Source organism: Pogoniulus pusillus, chromosome 13 (genome assembly GCF_015220805.1).
Source record: "Pogoniulus pusillus isolate bPogPus1 chromosome 13, bPogPus1.pri, whole genome shotgun sequence".
In the NCBI taxonomy this organism is placed as follows: domain Eukaryota; kingdom Metazoa; phylum Chordata; class Aves; order Piciformes; family Lybiidae; genus Pogoniulus; species Pogoniulus pusillus.
In genome coordinates this window covers 20,894,981-20,915,743 of record NC_087276.1, presented here as the reverse complement: position 1 = coordinate 20,915,743, position 20,763 = coordinate 20,894,981, and the positions used below count along the sequence as shown (strand labels likewise).

General features: G+C 47.2%; 1 protein-coding gene across 3 annotated transcripts; it reads right to left on the bottom strand.

Annotated features, from left to right (window-relative positions):
* Positions 1–1,378: 1,378 nt before the first annotated feature.
* On the bottom strand, positions 1,379–20,749 carry LOC135180729 (structure-specific endonuclease subunit SLX4-like). 3 transcript variants are annotated; one of them, XM_064153441.1, is made up of 12 exons: positions 20,580–20,749; positions 18,756–18,971; positions 17,303–17,517; positions 15,929–16,242; positions 14,208–14,490; positions 12,889–12,977; positions 9,248–9,394; positions 8,199–8,368; positions 5,259–7,684; positions 4,644–4,740; positions 3,957–4,436; positions 1,379–2,867 (listed from the first exon to the last, which is right to left on the bottom strand). In XM_064153441.1, the coding sequence occupies exons 1-12, from the start codon at positions 20,732–20,734 to the stop codon at positions 2,528–2,530; spliced, it is 4,932 nt and encodes a 1,643-aa protein (XP_064009511.1). In that variant the 5' UTR covers positions 20,735–20,749; the 3' UTR covers positions 1,379–2,527. The 3 variants fall into 3 exon arrangements, with proteins under 3 accessions (XP_064009511.1, XP_064009512.1, XP_064009513.1); XM_064153442.1 differs by having other exon boundaries at positions 12,889–12,971; XM_064153443.1 differs by having other exon boundaries at positions 2,607–2,826.
* Positions 20,750–20,763: the final 14 nt, after the last annotated feature.

Here is a 20,763-nt window from a genome sequence, read left to right as displayed (position 1 = left end):
TTCTTGTGGATGGGCATCACACTGGCCAGCTTCCAGTCTTCGGGGACCTCTCCAGTGAGCCAGGACTGTTGATATATGATGGAGAGTGGCTTGGCCAGCTCAGCTGCCAGCTCTCTCAGCACCCTAGGATGGATCCCATCCAGCCCCATGGACTTGTGAGGATCCAAGTGACTCAGCAGGTACCTTACTGCTTCCTCCTGGATTACAGAGGACTATACTGGCCCCTGGCTCCATCTTTCAGCTCAGGAGTCCAGTTGTCCTGGAGACAACCTGTCCCACTAGTGAAGATTGAGGCAAAGGTGTTACGCACCTCTGCCTTTTCCTCATCCTTTGTCACTGTATTCCCCTCTCTGTCTAATAAGGACTGGAGGTTGTTCTTGCCCCTTCTCTTGCCTTTCATATGTTTACAGAAACATTTTATTCTCCTAACAGCAGTGGCAGCCTAAGTTCTAAATGGGCTTTTCCCTCTCTATTTTTTTTCCTACAAGACCTAGCAACATCCTTGAGCTCTTCCTGGGAAACCTCCCATTTTTTCCAAGGGCAATACACTCTCTTTTTTATCTTTAATTCCTTCAGCAGCTTCCTGCCCATCCAGCCTGGCTGCTTCCCTTGTCGACTCATCTTCCGGTACAACGGCACAGCTGCTCCTGTGCCTTCAGGAGTTCTTTCTTGAAGTAGGTCCAACTTTCCTGGACCCCTTTGTTTTTAAGAGCTGTTTCCCAAGGAACTTTCTGAGTTAGTTCCTCAAATAGGCTGCAGTCTGCCCTTCGGAAGTCCAGTGTGGAGGTTCTGTTGATACCTTTGGGCTGCAACCCAGAGGAACTGGGCAGCTTCTCTTGCCAGGTAGTAAATCCATTTGCCACTGCTGGATGACATCTCCTATTCCATCTCTCCTTGCTGCTGGGTGCTGTGACAACTCTTTCTCCAGTTCTCTACTTGGATTTCAGCCAGTATGGGTGCAATCTGTCGATTCTACTGCTTTCAGCTAGACCCATCACAGGATCACAGGATGTTAGGGGCTGGAAAGGACCTCTGGAGATCATCAAGTCCAACCTCCCTGCCAGAGCAGGAACATTACCTAGTGCAGGTCACACAGGAACACATCCAAACAAGTCTTGAAAGTCTCCAGAGAAGGAGACTCCACAACTTCTCTGGGGAGCCTGTTCTAGTGCTCTGTGACCCTTACAGTAAAGAAGCTACTCCTCATGTTGACATGGAACTTCCTGTGCTGTAGTTCATATCCATTGTCCTATCACAGGGTGCATCAGTACTGCTTAGAACCCCTTCCAAGTCCCTCATGTTACTTACAGTTTGTCTTTAGTCTCTTACCAATTGTTCATTGCATGTAACAAACCAAATAAACCCCAGGAGATCTGTATCAAAAATAGAGAGACTCTTTATATGTTCCAAATACATAAATACTTTTAGAATTCTGGCTGACTTTTTTAAAGTCTTGGGTCCATTTTCTTGAGCAAGACTCTCTGCAGATTCAAAAGTGCCAGGACAGACAGAAGTCAGAAGATGCAAGAATAAATATATAAAAGATGACAGTTTAGGGCCCAGACTTCCCCAAGAGTCCCAGACAATTTGCAACCCAAGATCAGCCCAGTTTGGAAGTGAGACTGCTCAGAGAAGTGGGTTTAGAGCTGGAGATAAAGAAGTGCTGAAGAGATCCAGTAGCCACTGCAACACTTTTTAAAACATCTTTGTCAAGGGCACAATCCATCTACACTGACAAGGCAAAATAGTGCTCAGACAATGGAGCAGATGGGACCTTTAACACAGATCCAGCATGTGAGCAGCCACACACAATTGAATGTTTGGATCTAAGAGGCTTTCCTGTGACATCTGTTACCAGAAGGTACTTTTGGGAGGCATCACAGAGACTTCAAAACCACTTCTGCAGCCATTTAAGAAACACAGATTGAAGAGTTTTCTCCAGAGAATGCAAACTGAACCAAGGACAGAAGGAAGGCTTTGTTCTTCCACACTGCTCCCTGCCTTAACCATCAGCAGGGCAAACTGTGTGCTGAAGAAATGAAGATGGAAGTCACTGGGATCTAAACAGAGTCATCTACACAAGGGAAAGGACAATGGTTCCTTGCAGGTGGCTTATCCTTGAAAGTTAAAGTGTTTCACAGCCCAAGGCCAGGGAAAAGCTTTTGGCAAGCGTCCCTGGGGGAAACACCTGCCGCTAGAAGCACCAACACGAAGAAAAGTCGGGCACTTAAAACCTGTATTAGAAAAATGGAGAGAAAAGAAAAGGCAGGGGAAGAAAACTGAGGGAGGAAAGAGGCCCCAAGTGACCCCGTGCTGAAGACAGGACAGCGACTGGAGGAGTTTGTGCAATTGGGAGCAGAGGGCTGGCAGCAGCTCCGTTCAGATGGTTCTGCAGCATGTCGTCGGGACGGCAGTCCACCAGGAGGAGCACCTCACCCACCCGTCACAGCACCGCTGCTAGCACCAGCCTGCAGTGGGGCTTCCAGCTTGTCAGGAAAGCCTCCGTGCAGGAAAGAGTGGGCTCCACTCAGTATCGTCTTCTGTGTTTTTTTCTCCCCTTTCTTTTCTGTTCCTTCTCTTTCCGGGCTTTGGCTGTAGTGAAGGTGATGCACTGAGCATCCAAGAAGTCCAGCAGCTTTGCCTTGGAAATTTTAATGCCGTTCTGCTTCAGTTCTGTGTGCAGCTCAGCCAGCTCGATCGGCTCATAGAAGAGAACCTTGTGGTACAGGGCTGTGTTTGAACGGATGTAGCACCTCACTGCCTCCAGCTTTTCTTCTTCCCGAGCAGCTGCCTGAGAGGCTGGAAACTCCTCTTCCTCTTCCTCCTCTGATGCAAAAGCACAGGCTTCAATTCCATTCATCCAAGAACTAAAAGTGAGATCAAGTAGACCAGGCCATCAAGGACAGGACCAGAGCTCCCCAAATGCCAGGTGACCAACACCTGTGACTACCTCCTATGGGATCACAGGCCCTACAATACTGACTCCCACAAAATGAGTGAAGTGAATAATAGAATCAACCAGGTTGGAAGAGACCTCCAAGATCATCCAGCCCAAGCCAATCAACTACATCACGGCATTAAGTGCCTCATCCAGTCTTGTCTTGAACACCTCCAGGGACAGTAACTCCACCACCTCCCTGGGCAGCCCATTCCAATGCCAATCACTCTCTCTGTGAAGAACTTCTTCCTAATATCCAGCCTAGACCTCCCCCAGCACAACTTGAGACTGTGTCCCCTTCTTCTGTTGCTGCTTGCCTGGGAAAAGAGACCAACCTCACCTGGCTACAACCTCCCTTCAGGTAGTTGCAGACAGCAATGAGGTCTGCCCTGAGCCTCCTCTTCTCCAGGCTAAACACCCCCAGCCCCCTCAGCCTCTCCTCATAGGGTTTGTGTTCCAGGCCCCTCACCAGCTTTGTCGCCCTTCTCTGAACATATTCCAGCACCTCAACATCTCTCTTGAACTGAGGAGCCCAGAACTGGACACAGTACTCAAGGTGGAACATGGCACATGTGCTGCACAGCTCCCCATCCTAGCTGCCACAGCACTGGTCCTGCTCACCCAGCCCTGGAGCTCTCTGGTATTCCTTGCTCCTGACCCACAGCACCTACTGCTGTCATGATACACAGCTTCTGCCACATCCTCTCCCTGCTCAAGCTGTAGGTTCTCAGTCAACACTGAGTGCCCCTTGCTGCTCTAACTTGCACAGACCAGGCATGGCAGATCTGGATCTTGTCTATATGCAGCTACAAGCACTTTTGTGTTCTAACTCACTGAGAATTAGACTAAAAAAACCAAAGACTTTCTTTTGTAGGAGCATGTTGACCTTAAAATGACATGCCCAAGGAAGTGGCAGAGCCACTGTACACCCCAGCAACAGTCACCTCTGCTTGACACTTCTCTAGCTCATCTCTGTCTTGTACCACCAACTGTTATGTTTAATACTTTATTGCCTTACCTCTGTGAACCAAAAGAGATGTCACTTCCACTCAGTGAAGAAACTGCAGACTGCTGAGATGAAGAGAGCATCAGTTCCTCACCATCATCTTCCAGAGACCATCTCTCTGGAGATACAGCCAGCCTTTTCTGCTCTTCAACTCCTTCTGGGTGATGAGGCATTTTACTCCCCTCCTTGGGTGCTGCACAGTCTGTTCCACTGGATCCAGCAAGGTCATCACCAGCCATCCCTACAGGGATCTCTGAAGAAGCTGTAGCAACCTGCTTCCTTTTGCCCACAGCCTTGGAGGCACCAGCACGCTTTGCACCAGCCCGCCCTGCCTTGGACTGCTGAGAGCACTTGGCTGGGGATTTCTTTGGGGGAGGCTGGGACAAGGGGACTTCATCCTCAAAATCAGAGTCCACGTCCTGGTGAGTGTACTGGAATATCTCCTTCAGCTTCAACACCATCTGTCGTCTGGGGAGAGCACGGACGCCAAACCTGAAAGGGAAAGGTGGGAGCTTAGATTAAGGTAATACTGCACCTCCCACTCAGACCAGGGGTCAGTTGGAAAAGTGTGAGTGGACCTCAGAAAACACTGACTGGAGCTCCACCAGAGTTTCATTCCCAGCCCAGAGGCTTGCTTTCACACTATCTGCCAGCAAGTTTCTACTCACGAAGTAATTTACTTGTGGAGAAAATGCTAACCTGCTCAACTCCTTCTTCAGCTGTGGGGTCTCCATGATGGAGTAAGCTGGCATTGGTGTCATTGGAGTGTTGGGAGACTTCTCCTGACAGGAAGGTTCTGCAGCAGAATGAAATTACCATGATCACAGTTAGTGAAGAACTTAGGATGGTTTCAGTCTTCCCTTATTAGTGGCAAACATCCACTAAAGCAGGAGGAGAACCTCCCTTGACTTGCTATCAGCACTGTTCTTAATGCAGCCCACGAGAACCATTGGCCTTCTTGGCCACAGGAGCACCATTGCTGGTCTCATGGTGAACTCAGAAAAGCAAGACTGTACAGAGCATCCACTACTAGAGGAAACAAACACCCACTGTCATGCAACCTGAAGGCTGCTTTTTGATCTATTTTGGTTAGGTTTCCCCCCTGTCCCCCAGGATACCCATAGCTTCTGCAAGGAGCACCATCAAAGAACCAGTGTGAATGAAATACAAGCATCTATGGTCCAAGTATCCCACATTTACATCTGCTTTCTCCCACATCAGAAGACCGTAGCTTCTACACACTCTGATAACTACTTCAGAGCAGAAAGCCAAAAAATTAACCTATTTCAACAAATCCAGTACACAAGCTCTCACCAGGAGTCTTTACAGGGTCTGTCTGACAGGCATCTGCTGCAGCTGCCAACCTCTGAGACAGAGGAAGGACCTCTGGGAAGTTATCTTCCTCTTCTCCATTCCAGTCATCCCAGATTTTGGAGTTCAGGTAACTTGGTCTACTACCCACTGATGAACATCCCTCGATAGGACTTTTTCCAGGAGAGAGCAAAGCAGTTCTTCTGCCAGCAGGACTTCCTCGAAGAGGGGTACTGCCCTTAATCTCCTGCATGTGGAGTGGGCTCTCCCAGTGGTCATGCCAAGAGCCAGGCCTGGGGCTGCTGGCAGTACTGACCTTTGCACAGCTGCCCTGGTTGGGGTCTGGGGTGCTACCTCTGACTGGTGACAGATCCTGCCCATGCCAGCAGTCATCCATGGGCAGTGGGGGCTCGTCGCAAAGCAGGACGCTGCTGCTCACAGAGGGCAAACTTACTTCCTTTTCACTGTCCTCTATCTCAACCACACTGACGTTTGTTTTATCTTCCAAGGACTGCTCATGGCACGGAGGCACAGATTTGGATAAAACTGCCATCTTTGCTTTTGTACATTTGCTTTTTGTGTTGGTATGGCCAGAGAAGAGAACTGGATTCACTGGGGAGTGCTGGTGAAATGATCCTGCTGCTGGGCTGCTAGGGAGGCTCTTTTCACTGACTGAGTTCTCCACAGGCAGATGTTTGTCTGACAATGTTTCATCAGCTTTTATTAAACCCCCAGTCATTTCATGGCTGCTACTACCTGCTACCAAGTCCTTTGTGCTGAGTTTAGATCCTAGACTCTTTATGGAATGAATACTTGAGACCTCAGTCTGTGTTGAGAAACTTCTGTTTTTGCTCAGAGCTGGTGTGTCTGGCACTAGCCAGGAGCTGTCTGTGCCTGAAGACATTTCATGATCCAGCCTTTCTTCAGGGCTCAGGTTTGGACTCTGTTTGCTTTGCATACAAGCATCTCTTTGTCGGTTGAGAGAGAATTCAGTGGGCATCTTTACACAATTACTTATCTGCACCGTAGCTGCAATGCCACATGAGACCTGGATTGATCTCTGGTCTGTTTCAGTGACTGATGAGTCATGTTCAGGCTCTGATATTTCAGGATCTTGTTCTATGTTTGTACATTTCAGCTGCTTGGGGACTTCTACATTTGTCAGAGCAGAGCCTGACTCTGGTGATTCCTTGTCTTGTTCTAACTCCATTTCATCATCAGAAGATAAAACAATAATATCACCCTCCTTGTTGCCCTGAGCTGCAGCACTCTGAGCCCTGATGACTGGTGATGACAATACTGGGACATCTGTATGGCAGTTCAAATTGGTGTGGGGAAGCTCTGCTGAAGAACCTGGCTTCTCCTTTCTTGATGTAGTATCCAGGTCATTTGCTTTCTGCAAGTGCATTTCATCAGATGGGAATATTTCTGTTCTGCTTTGCTTTGGTGTTGACACATGTGCTCTGGCAAACTTTGATGCTGGAGATGCAGGTGAGGAACCAACTGCAGGAAAAATGGATACATAAGGTTTGGGAGGAGGACTCTCAGAAAACTCATTCTTACATGGAGAGAAGTCTTTTTGTGACTTGCAGTAGAGAAGTGAATCATTAACACAGCTTTCTCTAGGAGCCTTTCCTGATTCTTTGATGACTTCTTTCACTGGGGAAGGCTCACAGTAATCAATCTGAGTTACAGAAAACAAGTGTTCATAAATTCCATTTCTATTAGTATCACCATGGAAGCCAGGAAACTCTTTTTCACAGTGATCTGCCTCATCATGTGAGACCTGGGATGACTTGGAATCCTTCACATCTTCACACCTCCTAGCAGGCTCTCCTTCATTAGCAGTCGCACCGTGGCCTGCTCCGTCCCACTTGAGAGATTCATTGTGGTGAGGCACAGAAGTGGTCTGTGGCTCACTCACACTATTGCACCTGTTTTTGTTCTGCATTTTCTTTTCTTGTGAAGACCAGTCACACTGAGATCTTTCCATGTCATTGTCATTTTTGGAGCTGTTCCTTATCAAAGCAGATTCAGATCTCTTCACCTCTTCCTCCTTAGTTTGCTGGTCTGTACTTTGGGCTGTCTCAGCATCACTGCAGGTGCTGGAGTTTGTTCCCTCGCTCACTTCTGTTTCTCCTGGAGCCATCTTTCTCTGAGTTGCAGCAAACTCATAGATTTCCTCCAGCTCCTGCTCACCCACCCCATTGTCATCTTCCCTCTGGCATTCAGGACTCAGCATTGCTTCTTCTTCCTCGTATTCACCCACCCACACTGACTTCAACAGGTCTTGGAAATTCTCAGCTCTGTCCTCATAACCATTGTCATCCCTCAGAGACATAAGATCATCTTCTGAATCCACTCCAGAAGACATCTGACTCTCTCCAGTGTTGTTTTCACACTTTGCCATCAGTTCCCTCACATCAAACCTATAAGGATATAAAATTAATGTTAGTATTTTTCTCCTCCAGTATTTATTCACCATTTGGCTGCCTGAGCCTCATAAAGAATCTGCATAAGGATGCTAGTTCCCTGAGACACACAAGATCCAATATACTCCTGGTATTTGGAAAGCTCTTTCCCAGGTGTCACTCAGACAAAAGCATCAGGCTCACTCCTCTTTATCTTTGAGACTGAACAGCTACCTGACTTTGCTAAACCCCCTTCATCCCATCGAATGGCTGGGGCTGGATAATGTCTGTCAGGCAGCCCCATGCAATGCTCCCGGCTTTGGGCAGAGCGTCTGGAAACTGCCCAGTAAAGAATCACACTATGTCAGGAGCTGGAGGGGATGTTGAAAGCTCATCCAATCCAACCTTCAGGCCAGGGCAGGGTCACCTACACCAGACACACAGGAATGCATCCAGGCAGGTCTTGAACATCTCCAGAGAGGGAGACACCACAACCTCCCTGGGCAGCCTATTCCAGAAGGATGATACAAACCTGGCAGCCAGAGCCCCGACCTGGGGCAGCAGCGCAGCAGGGATGGCAGCATCAGCAGCATAGAGGTATCGTAGGAAGGCGCAGGCTGCCTCTGCTGTCACCTCCCTCAGCAGCACCCGGCATGTCTGCGCGTTCCCATCCTCCTCCACCAAGAACCCTTCACTGTGAACCTGGGGTAAGAAGAAAGCAAACGGAGGCTATTTGCTAGCAAAGGAATAGCAACACCAACATTCCTGTTCCTAGCAGCTTACTCCTTTCACTACCAAAGTCCAAAGACCAGGAGTTGATGCCTCAGAGGGAAGCCTGTACGCAGAGCTTCATATGGGACAGGGCATTTCTGTCCTAACCCGACAGCTTTGCTAAAGCCTTAGTCACACATGTAGAAGGTGGTCTTTGAGTCCTCCAAAAGAGAGCCTTTGTCAGGAAGCTGGCTGTGTGTCCACATGTTGGCAGCTCCATGAACAACCAGAGTTCAGATGTTAGGCTCAGCATCTTTCACTGTCTCAACAAGAGGATGCAGAGGAGCAGGCTGGGAACTACTCAATACAAAATGCTTCTTGAATGCAAGAACTACCTCACCAGCTGCACAAAAAGCACAGCTCAGTGCAGCCACTTCCAAAACATTCACAAGAGTGACAAAACCTCTGTGCAGGTTATCTTCAAGTACTTCCCAGAATCTTTCTAGCTCCAAACTCAAGCCTCCCAGCCTGGGTGACAGGCAGGACACTCTGAGATGGACAAGGCAGTCTGTGCTTGCACAGGTACGAAAATTCAAGGGCAAAAAGCAAAAAAGCACTTGGAAGCTTCCTCAGTTGCTCCCAGGTGAAATGCAGTGAAGGATCTTTGCCTTCACACAGTCTCCCTAGACAAAGCACCCCATTTTCTACCAGTTTGCCAGGATTCCGAGCTGAAAAACCATTGCAGGCCCAGAGGTACTGACAATTAGGCCCAGTAGTGCTCTGTGCTGATTCTGCTGCATTAACTGAGCCTAGGTATGGGCACTCTGGGCTCTCCTGAAGCAAAGGAGAAGCTATCTCAGCAGTACTTACCACCTGAACAGCCAGTGGACACCGAGCATACAACACAAACATGTGGGCATAAAGGACTTCCCCAGAGTCCACCTGAAACTGGACATCACTTAAATGGGGGTTGTTGACCATTGCACCAAACTCTTCAGCCAGCAACTTCAAAGGGGACTAGAACACAGAAGGAACAGAGAGACAGAGGTTATGTTACAGCTGTCAGACATTCCCCTGGGAAATAAGAAGGAATAGCTCAGTTTATCAGCACTGCTGTACTATGGGCCCCAGTCTCTGCACTCTGCCTTTGTCTTCTGAATATAGTAATTGGCAGTATTAACTTTAAGTCTTCCATAAGACAAAGAAGCAAGTAGGGCTAACAGACCTTTCTGGCTTTCTTTTCCCCCAGTCTGACAGTTGTGAAGAAAGGGCAGTCGTGTTGCACCCTGCTGTACTTGTTCTGCCTTGTATTACAGCACATTATTGCCCTCAGATCTTCACCACACCATTTCCTGATGTGGTCTACCCACTGCCTACAGCTGGCCTCTTGATCTGCTGCCTTCTACCACATTTTTAGGAAGCTGTAATTGCCACTTTGAACTCAATCCACTATAATTAGAGTAAGAAGAAAGAGGATGACTCAGGAATGGTGTAATGGGCCTTTCTTCTCTTGTTCACTGTGTGTCAATGACAGCTGAGAAGAGCAGCTCTGCAACAAGGGGCCCACACAGAACAAAAGTGATACAAGAACCCAGTTTAGAGGGACTTGATGTGCTTGTTACTGAAACCCCTTTTGAAAATTGTTCTAAATGATACAAAAGAAACAGAATTTCTATTGCCATTCTAGAACTCTTTCGTGGAATTCTGGGGAGGGCTTGTTGGCTGAGCCACCTGTGACTGTTACTGGTGACAGTAAGGTCAGGCCTGGGTCAACATTCTGTTTCTGCTCTGGGTTGCTCCCAGGCAACCTTCTAAAGGCTCACATCCCTCTAGGTAAGTGTGACACTGGAGGTGGCCAGTGCTTCAGTGCTGTCAAATACAGCTCATGCTTGAGAGGCTGATTGACTGTAAGCTGAAACCAGTCTGTAGTTACTACTAATGAGTGACCTTGTGCTCTTCAAACCTACTGCAGAGTTGAGGAGCTGCAAGTTTTATTCCAGCGAACATCTGCACGAGCTGTAGTTCCACCTGGAACAACACAACTCTTTATTTTATTAGCAGGTTTCCACATTAGCAGTGGGCTGTGGAAATGAAGCCTTTCTACTTGCTCCAGCATGTGCCCGTGGGCAGCCAACTTGAATTAGCACCAGCACAGCCACACACACCAGAACACTGCTTCCAGCCCTTCGTAGGTGGGCTAGAGAAGGCTCTGCGTGTCATGGCAGTGATGTGGACTGCTCTCCAAGGGGAAGACAGGAAGCTCAGTCTGGAAACTAATCTGATACTTCTTGCTTTCTTATTCTTGGCAGGTAAGACACCTGCAAGACAGTACCTCAGGAAGCCAGCAAACACAGACTCCTGATGCTCTGTTCCAGGCAGCAAGCCCAGAACAGCTTTCCTGCTGGTGCTAAAATTATCCGTCAGGAATGGGGAAATTAAATACGGCCAGAAACCTCCTGGCTGCACCATCCACTGCACAAAGCAAACAGACCAGACAGCTCTGAGGTGGCATGTGCTCCTGTTGGAGAACACACCAGAACACCCTCTCCTGCTGAGGAGGGACACCACAGATGTGACAGAGGTCTTTGGCATGGGTGGAGGGAATGTTCTTGCTCTGTGTGGTTACACTCTCTCTGTGCTCATACAAAGCACAAATCTCTCACGCTGGCAAGCCAACCCTCCAGCAACACCTCATTTGCTCAGGAAAACTATCACAGAACCAAACTAAATCTGGAAAAATGATCATACTGCCTTTGCTGGTAGCAACTGAGTTTCACCAGAACAGTTTCTGTATTGTTAAAGGCCTCTGGTTTAAGAGACTCAGAAGCTTATTAAACAAGAATGGTTTTCCTGCTAAGGATTTTTTTCCAGTACCCTCAAAGAGTCTCTGTAACTAGCAGCTAAGATGCTCGAGTGAACTGCATCCTGTTAGGAGTCTCTTAATTCTGTTAGCACAATATGAAAGTCCTTTCTTAAGGCATCAAAATTTACCTGGCATCAAAAGCCAGTGGCTGTCATGGTAAGATTATTCATTATCAAACCGGTGATAGTAAACTTCAGCAGGCAAAGTGGACTATCTTGCTAAGAAGATGAATTAGGTTTTGGGGTTTGTGTACTTGAACTGAAGAAAGCATTACACATCCACGACAGATTGCATATCAACGGTGCATGGGGGGAAAGGTGGGATCTACAGAACACTGCTGGCCTGATAAAAAAAGTCATCTGCTAGCTGGTATTCTTCACCTAGGCTCTACTGAGAGCACGCTGACTTTCAAGCTAGATTCTCTGATCTGTTTCCACTGCTGAGGATTTTCTAGACTAAACTTTTTAAAAGCTTGTGTTAGTAGCACAAAAATAACTCATCTTCCATGGAGCCCACAGTATGCCACATCATCACGAGAGAATTCAGGGTGAGTCTAACAGTCCCCACAAGAAGTCCCTCTTACACTGTCCAGCGTGGAGAGGAAGGTGACAGAGGAGGAACAGCTCCATTCTGAACCACTCCAAGTAGCTAGGGGTGTGAGCGTGCAAGAGGCACCAGGCAGCTCTCTCTCCCCTGGGCTGCAGCCAGTTGTCTCTTGCATAGCCTGGGAGTTAAAGCAGAGTGGTGCAGCTGCATCCCTAGTTCCTGCCAGCTCAAGGATGGGTGTTCTGCCCCTCTGCTCCACTCTGCTGAGAACCTGTCTGCAGTGTTGAGGTCACCTTTAGAGTCCTCTGCACAAGACAGACAAGGAGTGGGGCCAGAGGGGGCCTCAAAAATGATCTGAAGGCTGAAGCACTTCTGCTGTTAGGACAGGCTGAGTGAGTTGGGGTTGTTAAGCCTGGAGAAGACCTTACTGTGGCCTTTCAATGCTTAAAGAGGCTGATCAGAAAGATGGAGACAGAGTTTTTATCAGGGCCTGTGGTGCAAGGACAAGGGGTGATGGTTTGAAACTAGAAGAGGGAGATTTAGACCGGATACAAAGAAGTAGTTTTTTACAGAGTGGTGAGACACTGGTCCAGGCTACCCAGAGAAGTGGTAGATGCCCCATGCCTGGGGCCATTGAAGGTCAGGTTGCTTGGGGCTCTGAGCAACCTGCTCTAGTTGCAGATGTCCTTGCAGTCTACAAGGGGGATTGAACTGGATGAGCTTTAAAGGTCCCTTCCAACCCAAACCTGTCTGTGATCTTATGAGTACTGTTAATACTGCAACTTAACTCTTTAACCTGCTTCTCTTGATATAAATTATGCACAGATTGGCCTCCTGTTGCCTGTCATTTTCAATCATCTTTCTCATCAAGTAGGAGAAATGCTGAACAATCCAAGGCCTGTTTGTGGGCATCATGGAAATACCACCATGTGTACTGATCTCACCTGTGCCCATGATGATTCCTGAGTGACCCTGAACCTTAAGCACCAATCTGTTTCTATGGGAAGGAACAGGAAAGTCTCTATTTCTAGGAATTGCACGAATTGCTTCATTTTTGCAGTGACAAATACCAAGAAAATGGAAGAAAAAGGGTTGTCCTTACTTTTTTACAGCTGCTTGACAGGAGGTTCTTCTCTTTGGATGGGGGCACAAAGCCACTACATGGAATGTCACTGGAAGTCAGTTCTTTTCCTCAAAGAAGAAAATGCAGGTCACAACTCACATACAACAGCTGCTGTAACCAGTCTGACTGAGCTGAAGGCTCAGCCTCTCCCTTGTGTCTGTTTCAGAGGGTTTGCTCTGGGCTGTGCCAGGCTGTGGGTACCCCAGCACCATCCAGCCATGAGCAGCACTGATCTACTGCAGATCTGTCAGTGCCATCACCATCCAGATGGAGGAACTGCAGAATGCCACATGCTTCTCTGCTTTCAGGGTGCAGTTCTCCTCCACTGGGAAGGGACACACGATGGCCTAGACAAAATGGGGGCCTTAGGACTCAGAGGCAACCAGTGAAACCAGTTCCACACAGCCAGAGCCCTGTGGTAGTCTACAGAACGCAGAGAACAGGATCAGAGCCACAGAAAGAATTAACATCTTGTGTTTGCAGTGTTCCTGCTCCACCTGGACTCATTTACATTACACACACAATACATATTTGAGTGCAGAAATGATTTCCCTCACTCAGCAAGTGAAATCTCTGTACAGGATTTATAGGACCAGGAATCATTTGCTGCAGTTCAGGAAGGAAAGTGAGGACTCTTACACCCAAGTGAAAATGCAGCCAGGTGAACTTAGCAACCATATTCTCTTTCACAGGTGGAGAGGAGAGACCCAACAGACTCTGGCAACAGCCAGGCCATTTCAAGGGATGTCATAGACCTTGAAATGTGCACCACGTGCAGCTATGACTGGGGATATCAGAAAGCTGACCACAGAGGAATTCTAGGTGCTGTGTTTTTAAAACCCTCTTTCAGACAAACTTCAGGTTCACGAGATCCACGTAGTAAGATAAAATCATCCCTCTTGCACCTGTCTCTCATCCAGTTGTCTCAAGACCTGAAAAGACAGTGCACATAACAGAAAGACTGTCCAAAGGGCAGGGATGAGGATTTTGTCCCAGATGTTGAACATGCCAGGACTCCCTTCTGGCAGAAAATACTTTGATATCTTAAGGGAATTTAAAAACAAAATGCTGCCCAGGATTTCTCTTAAGTGCTGGGGTTTATTAATCATTTCAGAAACATCAGCTTGATTATGCCTAAAGCTTACTGCAGAACTATGTCCCCTCACAATATCACCTTTTGGCTCAACACTAGCATCTTGTGGGTGCTGTCATAGTTCTCCAAACTTAGCACAGCCAAAGCCTGGCTCTGTGTAGCTGAAGAGACAAGGGTCAGGGCTTGCAAAGCTGCCAGAACTCACCAGGCTGCTCTGCTGCCTGAATGTGGGCAGCATCAAGCTTCCGTTGAGTAAGGGTTAGTCCTTCTCTGGCCAACTCAACCAGGTCCTGCAGGGTCTGAGCATCCCTCTGGCTGTGAGATAAAAACTGCCCATCTCCTTCAGGGCCTGACTTGGATTCATCAGAAGTCTGGCCTCCAGTCTCTCTGCAAGTGGGCTCTTGAGAACTGAGGTCAGGTTGGATTTGCTGGGGTACTTCTGGCTGATCAGATGCTGCCAATGGCAGAAGGTTCTCTGGTTTATGATTCTGATCAAAAGAGGAGGGGAAAAGGACACTGATAAATTAGGCTTTGTCTTACATATTTGCAGTGCTCAAAGCATAGTCTCTATTTCACACTTCTGAACCACCTAGTGAAGGACTACAGAGGAACTGTTCCTCAGGTACAGCAGCTTCTGAGGCAAAGGCTGTCTACAGTTTTATGAAAGACTTAGAGACAGGACAGCTCTGAGCAAAGGAAATTACAACAGAAAAAGCAGAAAAGGTGATTTCTCCATGACCACATCTATTCAGGCAGCTTCCAAGCAGGGAGAAAGGATGGTGGAAATGCTCCCAAATGTTTCATTATAGCTGGAGGACCTGGCAACAGTCACAGCTGAAGCTCTCCAGGTGCTTCTGTTTGGAGCTCTGAGATGCTTTTGCAGTTACATGTAACTAAATCAGACTTCCACCTTGGAGCTGATATTTTCCAGGTTTGGTCTCTGTTTCCCTCAAAAATAGTTTTGTTTTTTTAATTTAAAAGTAAAAATGGTGCAGCCATTTCTGTGACTGGAAATAATCAAGAAGGAAAATAAGCCCTTACCATGATTTTAAAGGCCTTCCTACTTCCTGTTTTAAAACTTCTCTGGTAGTTTTTGGCTTGAACAAAATACTCACACAATGGAGTCACCCCACTGCAGCCCAAGCCTGCAATCAACCAGTGAAAAAACTCTGAGCTTTGACTAGGGAAGAAAGATTAAAGCACCTGCACCTGCACAATGGTTTTTGAACACCAAATAATACTTTAAGGAAAGAATGAGGGAGGGAAGAGATGAGAGAGCTTTCTCAAAGGGTAAGTGATGTGATGAGAGACTGAAAGAGCTTTGCCTGCTTCTGTAGGCACTTATAAAAGTACAGAGCACTGGAAGAGGTAGGAGATCTAGGTGAAAAATGGAATGAAACAGTGGAGCTGAAAAGTGCTTCAAAGCTCATTTGCCGCAAGAGGCAGCAGTATGCAGAGGGAAAACCTGAAGTGCAGATGCTTTCCACCTTCTCCTCTGTGCAAAACAAATAATCAGTCTTCAGTTAAACTTTTCACCCAGATCCTTGCAGACTGCAGCTAATGAGCAAAGCTCACACCAGAATCCATCAGAGGAAAGTGCCAAGAAAGAAAATAAGAGTCAGGCTGCTGTAAACACACTCAAACCTGGGGCAAAATGAGCAGGATGGGCTCCCTTCACTTGGCACTCCCTGTTCCCATTAGTCCTATTTTCTGAAAGCTCAAGAACTGCCTTGGTCTCCTCTCTAAAAGAGGAAAACGAAAGTTTGTGATCATAAAACCTGATTCTGGAGGACAACAGGGCATGGACAGTGAGCATGCAGAGGCAGGAGATCATTCATTTAGGTACCAAGTGAGGAAACAGAAGGGTTACAGGGCAAGTGAACCAGGACACACAAATATCAGAGCAAAGATAGAAGAGCATCCCACCTGCACAGGCTTCCAAGGCACGATTGGAGGGTTTAAGGCAGCAGCATAGAATGACTCAGAGTTGTGAGGCCCTGTCAGAGCACTGCTATTCCATAAAAAGCACTCCTTGGTTTTGGACAATGGCAGCAGCCAGGTTGCTTTCCCAGATTCATTCTCCAAAATCCTACTAGTGGGAAGCTGAGGAGTGGGAGGGAATTCCACCTCTTCTGCAAGCAGCATAGCTACACGCTCTTGGATCCTCTTGCGGACCTTCTCCGGGTCCTGGAGCAGCAATGGAGGAGGTGCTGTTGGGCCTCTTTTATGCCGTTTTTTCTCTTTAAAAAGGGAAGGAAGAGAAGCCCAAATAAACAACCAAACAAACAACTCAACACACAGGGCAGAGTTGCTCAGCAGGACAGCTCCTTCAGGTGCAGTCAGTTTCAACCAAAAAGCAGGCAGAGGCTAAACACAGCTCTTAAGACGTCCACAGGTGGTCTGAAGCCTCACATCCCCCTTCTGGGAGCAATGAACTCCAGAACAGACCAACTGATTCCTGCTCACACTGCTTTATTCCCTTCTCTGCAAAATCTGATCATTGTGGAAGCAACTGATACCCATCCAGGCCACCTTCCAGAGCCATGAATGGTACCCGTATGGCAATGCCTCACAGAATAGGGAGAGAAAATCCATTAAGGACTTCTTGTGTACTGGTCACTGATGACATCAAACCCCTGCTCGCACAAACACTGAGCAGCTTTCATTTGGGAATCCTGGTCTCACTACCTTTGCCTTACTAATTCCCAACCCAAAAAGCAACTGGGAGTACCTACTGGCAGAAGGAGACCCGAGCAGAGTCATGAAGAGTGAAGTCTCCCCTCTCTACAGCACTCAGTACTCTCCCCTGGCAGTTGTCTTCCTTTCTAAACCTCTCCACACACTGAAATAACAAAACTTGTGCTCAACAGCATGTAGTATATACTACAGAAAGAAAAGAGAGATAAGAGATATGTCTGGAAAAGCTGCATTAATCCAGACTGTAGCAGGATGAATAGGAAAATATCTACTGCATGAGAAATAACAATTGCCTCCTGATGTTATTTATTTTCACTCCCACAGTTTACAGAAACAGCTTATCTGAAGAATATTTCACTGATTCAACACAATCCATCAGGGAAAAAAAAAAACATGAGATTCAAGGATTTCACTGAAACTCTGTGGACATCCTGAGCATTTCTTGACTCTGTGTGGACACTGCAGATTGCTGAAGCTCTGACAGCTTAAACAAACCATAAACAGGGCTGTCATCCCTACTATACCCAGGAAGAAGCTCACTGAAGAGCAGGCTGTGCTACCTTACTCCTCACAGTCTTTGACACCAACTCCTTTATCACATACCTGATCCTGGCTTCCATTTGATTGGGAAAGCAGCCACTGGTTTCACATTTGTAACTGATTGTGCTTGCTCCTGCTTTTCTTGCTCCAACAGAGAGCGTGACATTGCCATAGCAACCAGCAAATCTTCATCTTTACCCTCAATTTTGGCCCTCTTCTGCATTGTCTTTGAGATCTCTTTGGAGGAAGCCTTCCGCTTTGGTCTGCTTGGTTGATTGCTGAAATACAAGAATGCAGCAGGAAGCCCAAGTTAATGTGACTTGATCAGAGACAAGAAACAATGAGCACTCCAGAACAGCTGCTCTGCTTGCTCAGAGACAGTCCTTAAAGAGGGCTGTAAGAAAGATAGGGACAATCTTCTTACCAGGACCTGATGTTACAGGACAAGGAGTGATAGTTTAAACTAACAGAGTGAGATTTAGACTAGACAGAAGGAAGATATTTTTCACACTGAGGATGGTGAGACCCTAGCCCAGTTTGCCCAGAGAGGAGGTAGATGCTCCATCCCTGGTATCATTGCAGATCAGGTTTTTCAGGGCTCAGAGCAACCTGCTCTAGCTGCAGATGGTCCTGCTAACTGCAGTGGGTTAGAGTAGATGGCCTTTAAAGGTCCTTTCCAACTTAATGCATTACATGACTCTATGATTCTAATATCAGTGGCAAGGAAAAACCATTCAGTGCCTTTTTCCCTAGCAGAGAGCAAAGGATTTCTTATCACCCAGGGCATTTAGAGCTATTTAGAGAAAGTCCTACTTTCAAAATGTAAGCACAAGAGCACAGCACTGATGTAAGCATCTGCTATTTCTACCTTGAATGCTTCTTTGTACCCAAGGGGAAAAGTAAGTTGAAAAAGAGAAAAAAGATCACCATAAAATACTTTCCCACTTCTCTGCTTCCCGAGGAAACAGGTAACAGTTCTTCCACAGCACAAAAGGACTTAAGAGCCCTTCTACAAATCCAGCCAGGCACCACTTGCTGCACTCTGAAGATACTGCTCAAATCCACAACAACAACAGCTCTGTACCAAGCACATCTCAAACCTTCTCATCTGTCTCCTCTTTGGCTTGGGGTGAAAAGCACAGCCACAGGCTGAGTAGCTGAGGAGCTGGCTGGGCAGACTGCACACTGGTGTTGTGTGGTTTGCTCAATAAGCTCAGACACCAATCAGCTCAACTGTGGAACTGCCTCACAGGGCACAGCTAGCTCTGACAACCAGTGTAAGCTTATTTACTTCCCATTCTGCTCCTGCCTGGTGACCACTTCTGAAGGAAAGCAAGATGGTTCCTCCAACCACCTACCATGTTCTCCTCAAGTGGTACTGCTGGGTCATGGCTCTACTTGACCTTCTTTGACTTGGGGCCCACTCAGCCTGCAAGTATGCCTTGTTTCTACTGTTCCATCTTAAAGAGCTCAGGCCAAAGGAAGTAACCAGTATCTTTTCTTATTGCCAGCTTACCTGGGACACTGAAGAGGAGCATCACCAAGTGTGGACACCTGCAACTGCACTGCCTGAAGCAATAGCTTAGGAGGAACCTCCATCTCGACAGCACAGCGTTTCAAGTGACTGACTCGGCTCTGGGACGTTTGGAACTGCTTGCCACAGATGGGACACTCAGGGACCACTGGTTTGCTGGAGGATGACACCTGTGCTTCTTCCAACTGGTCCAGACACCTGTGAGACAAGGACAAATCTTACCTTTGAAGGCTTTAGCACTGCCCACACCAAGACTGAAAACTGTGTTATAGAAAAAGAAGCACAAACACCTCTAACACCAGCCACAAACATCCCCTAAAGAAATAAGACTGATGTGTCCACCACTGTGATGACTATGACATCCAACAGTCACATGAAGGCTGTGGCTTCAGGGGCACACTGAAAACATGCTGCTCCAAAGCAAGTGCAGTTAATGATCTTCTTTAACATCATTGTGTGCCCATCTTTCTGCATTTATTCTAACATTCCAGGTAACTTATAAACCACTGTCAGAAAAAGAATCACCCCACTACAGAAATGGGAAGCCTTCCTCACCTGAAACATGGCTACTTGTCCTTCCTACTACTTTTGCAGGCGTGACCACATGGACTGTTGAGAACACGAGTGTGTTCAAACCAGGTATGTCACTTGACAAAGCCAGTACTTTATGTCACAGAAAAAGGAGCAGCTGAAATCAACACTGCACTCAAGAGTGCAGGATGATGAACTTCTAACAGCTTCTGGTAGGCCAAAACTATGTTAAAAAATGGCAATTATTCTTTTCCTGTTCTCTCCAAAGAGCTTCAAGGTATGAAATCCTGGATCTGCAGTATCTTTAATAAAAATCACTCCCTGATTCAGTAATGATACCCACAGGGCTCTGTTAAGAAATCAGGCAGCTGGTGTGCTAGGCCTGGTGATGCAAACCGATGCAGTTTGCCAGATCACCTGCCTATCAGCTTTACCTCCTGTGATGCACACTGCTATCAAAAATACACTGCTAATATAGCCTGGTGATCTCATCATATGATGATACGTGCTTAATAGCTCAGAAAGCAGGCTCAGCTTCCAAAACGCACTTCTGACACTCTGGCACTGTTTCACAACCTCTGTCCTCGCAAGCAGCAGGAAATACCTGAAGAGAGAAACAGCAAGAACACCTCTAAAGGTGCAGGTGCAAACATCCAAATGAACCTGAGCCACTCAGGAGGGACAAATCAAATAATTCTTGTCTTCTGAAAGTGCTCAGATTAGGAAATTCTAATCATTCAGATGTGCCACTTTGGTACTTTCTCAACAAAGCACAGACTTTTACTTTACAGAGCTATCTGCACATACTATTGGTATTTACCACTAAGGAAACTGATAAATTAAGGGTGCTAATTCCAAGTCACTCATCTTTCTGAATAGCATCACCCTCAGCAAACAGCATGGACGCACAGTGACACACAAGATGTCCTTAGCTGACCAATTTTTAGCAAATCAGGGCAAATGTTACTTTGCTGGCTGAGATCAGAGGCTCTCAGAACCTGCAGCGGCGAGTCCTCATTCATTCTGACAGCCCTTTTACACTCATGCCTCTCAGGCCACACCGCTGAAGAAAGCAGCATCGGCCTTACCACACACAAGCAGAAGCCCTGCAGGGCGAGACAATCAACCCCTGCTTCGAGATCAAAAGGACTTGTTAATTCCAGTCATCGAGGTCAGATTCTCCTGCCACCAAGTTCTTCAGTGGCTAAACGGAGTGAACAGTCTCGGAGGTGAAGAGGAGAGGGCATGGAAAGGACACATGAGCTGCTCTTTTACCTGTTAACATGCTGCTCTCGTCGGGTTGTGTTCATGGCCGAGAGATCCTTCTGGCAAATCTGACAGAAAAATAAGCCTTCATCCTCCAGGCTTGCCAGGGCTTCCTCTTTGCTTTGCTGCTCAAGAGCCAACGCCAGAGCACCATCATGCTCCATGGATGGAAGGTGACAGGTATCTGGCCAAG

Coding starts and splice junctions, on each gene's coding strand:
- LOC135180729 (XM_064153441.1), bottom strand. CDS start 20,734: ATGGAGCATGATGGTGCTCTGGCGTTGGCTCTTGAGCAGCAAAGCAAA. Junction 17,518..18,755: donor GCTCCTCTTCAGTGTCCCAG/GTAAGCTGGCAA, acceptor CTTGTATTTCAG/CAATCAACCAAGCAGACCAA. Junction 4,437..4,643: donor CTGAAGAAGGAGTTGAGCAG/GTTAGCATTTTC, acceptor TTTCCCTTTCAG/GTTTGGCGTCCGTGCTCTCC.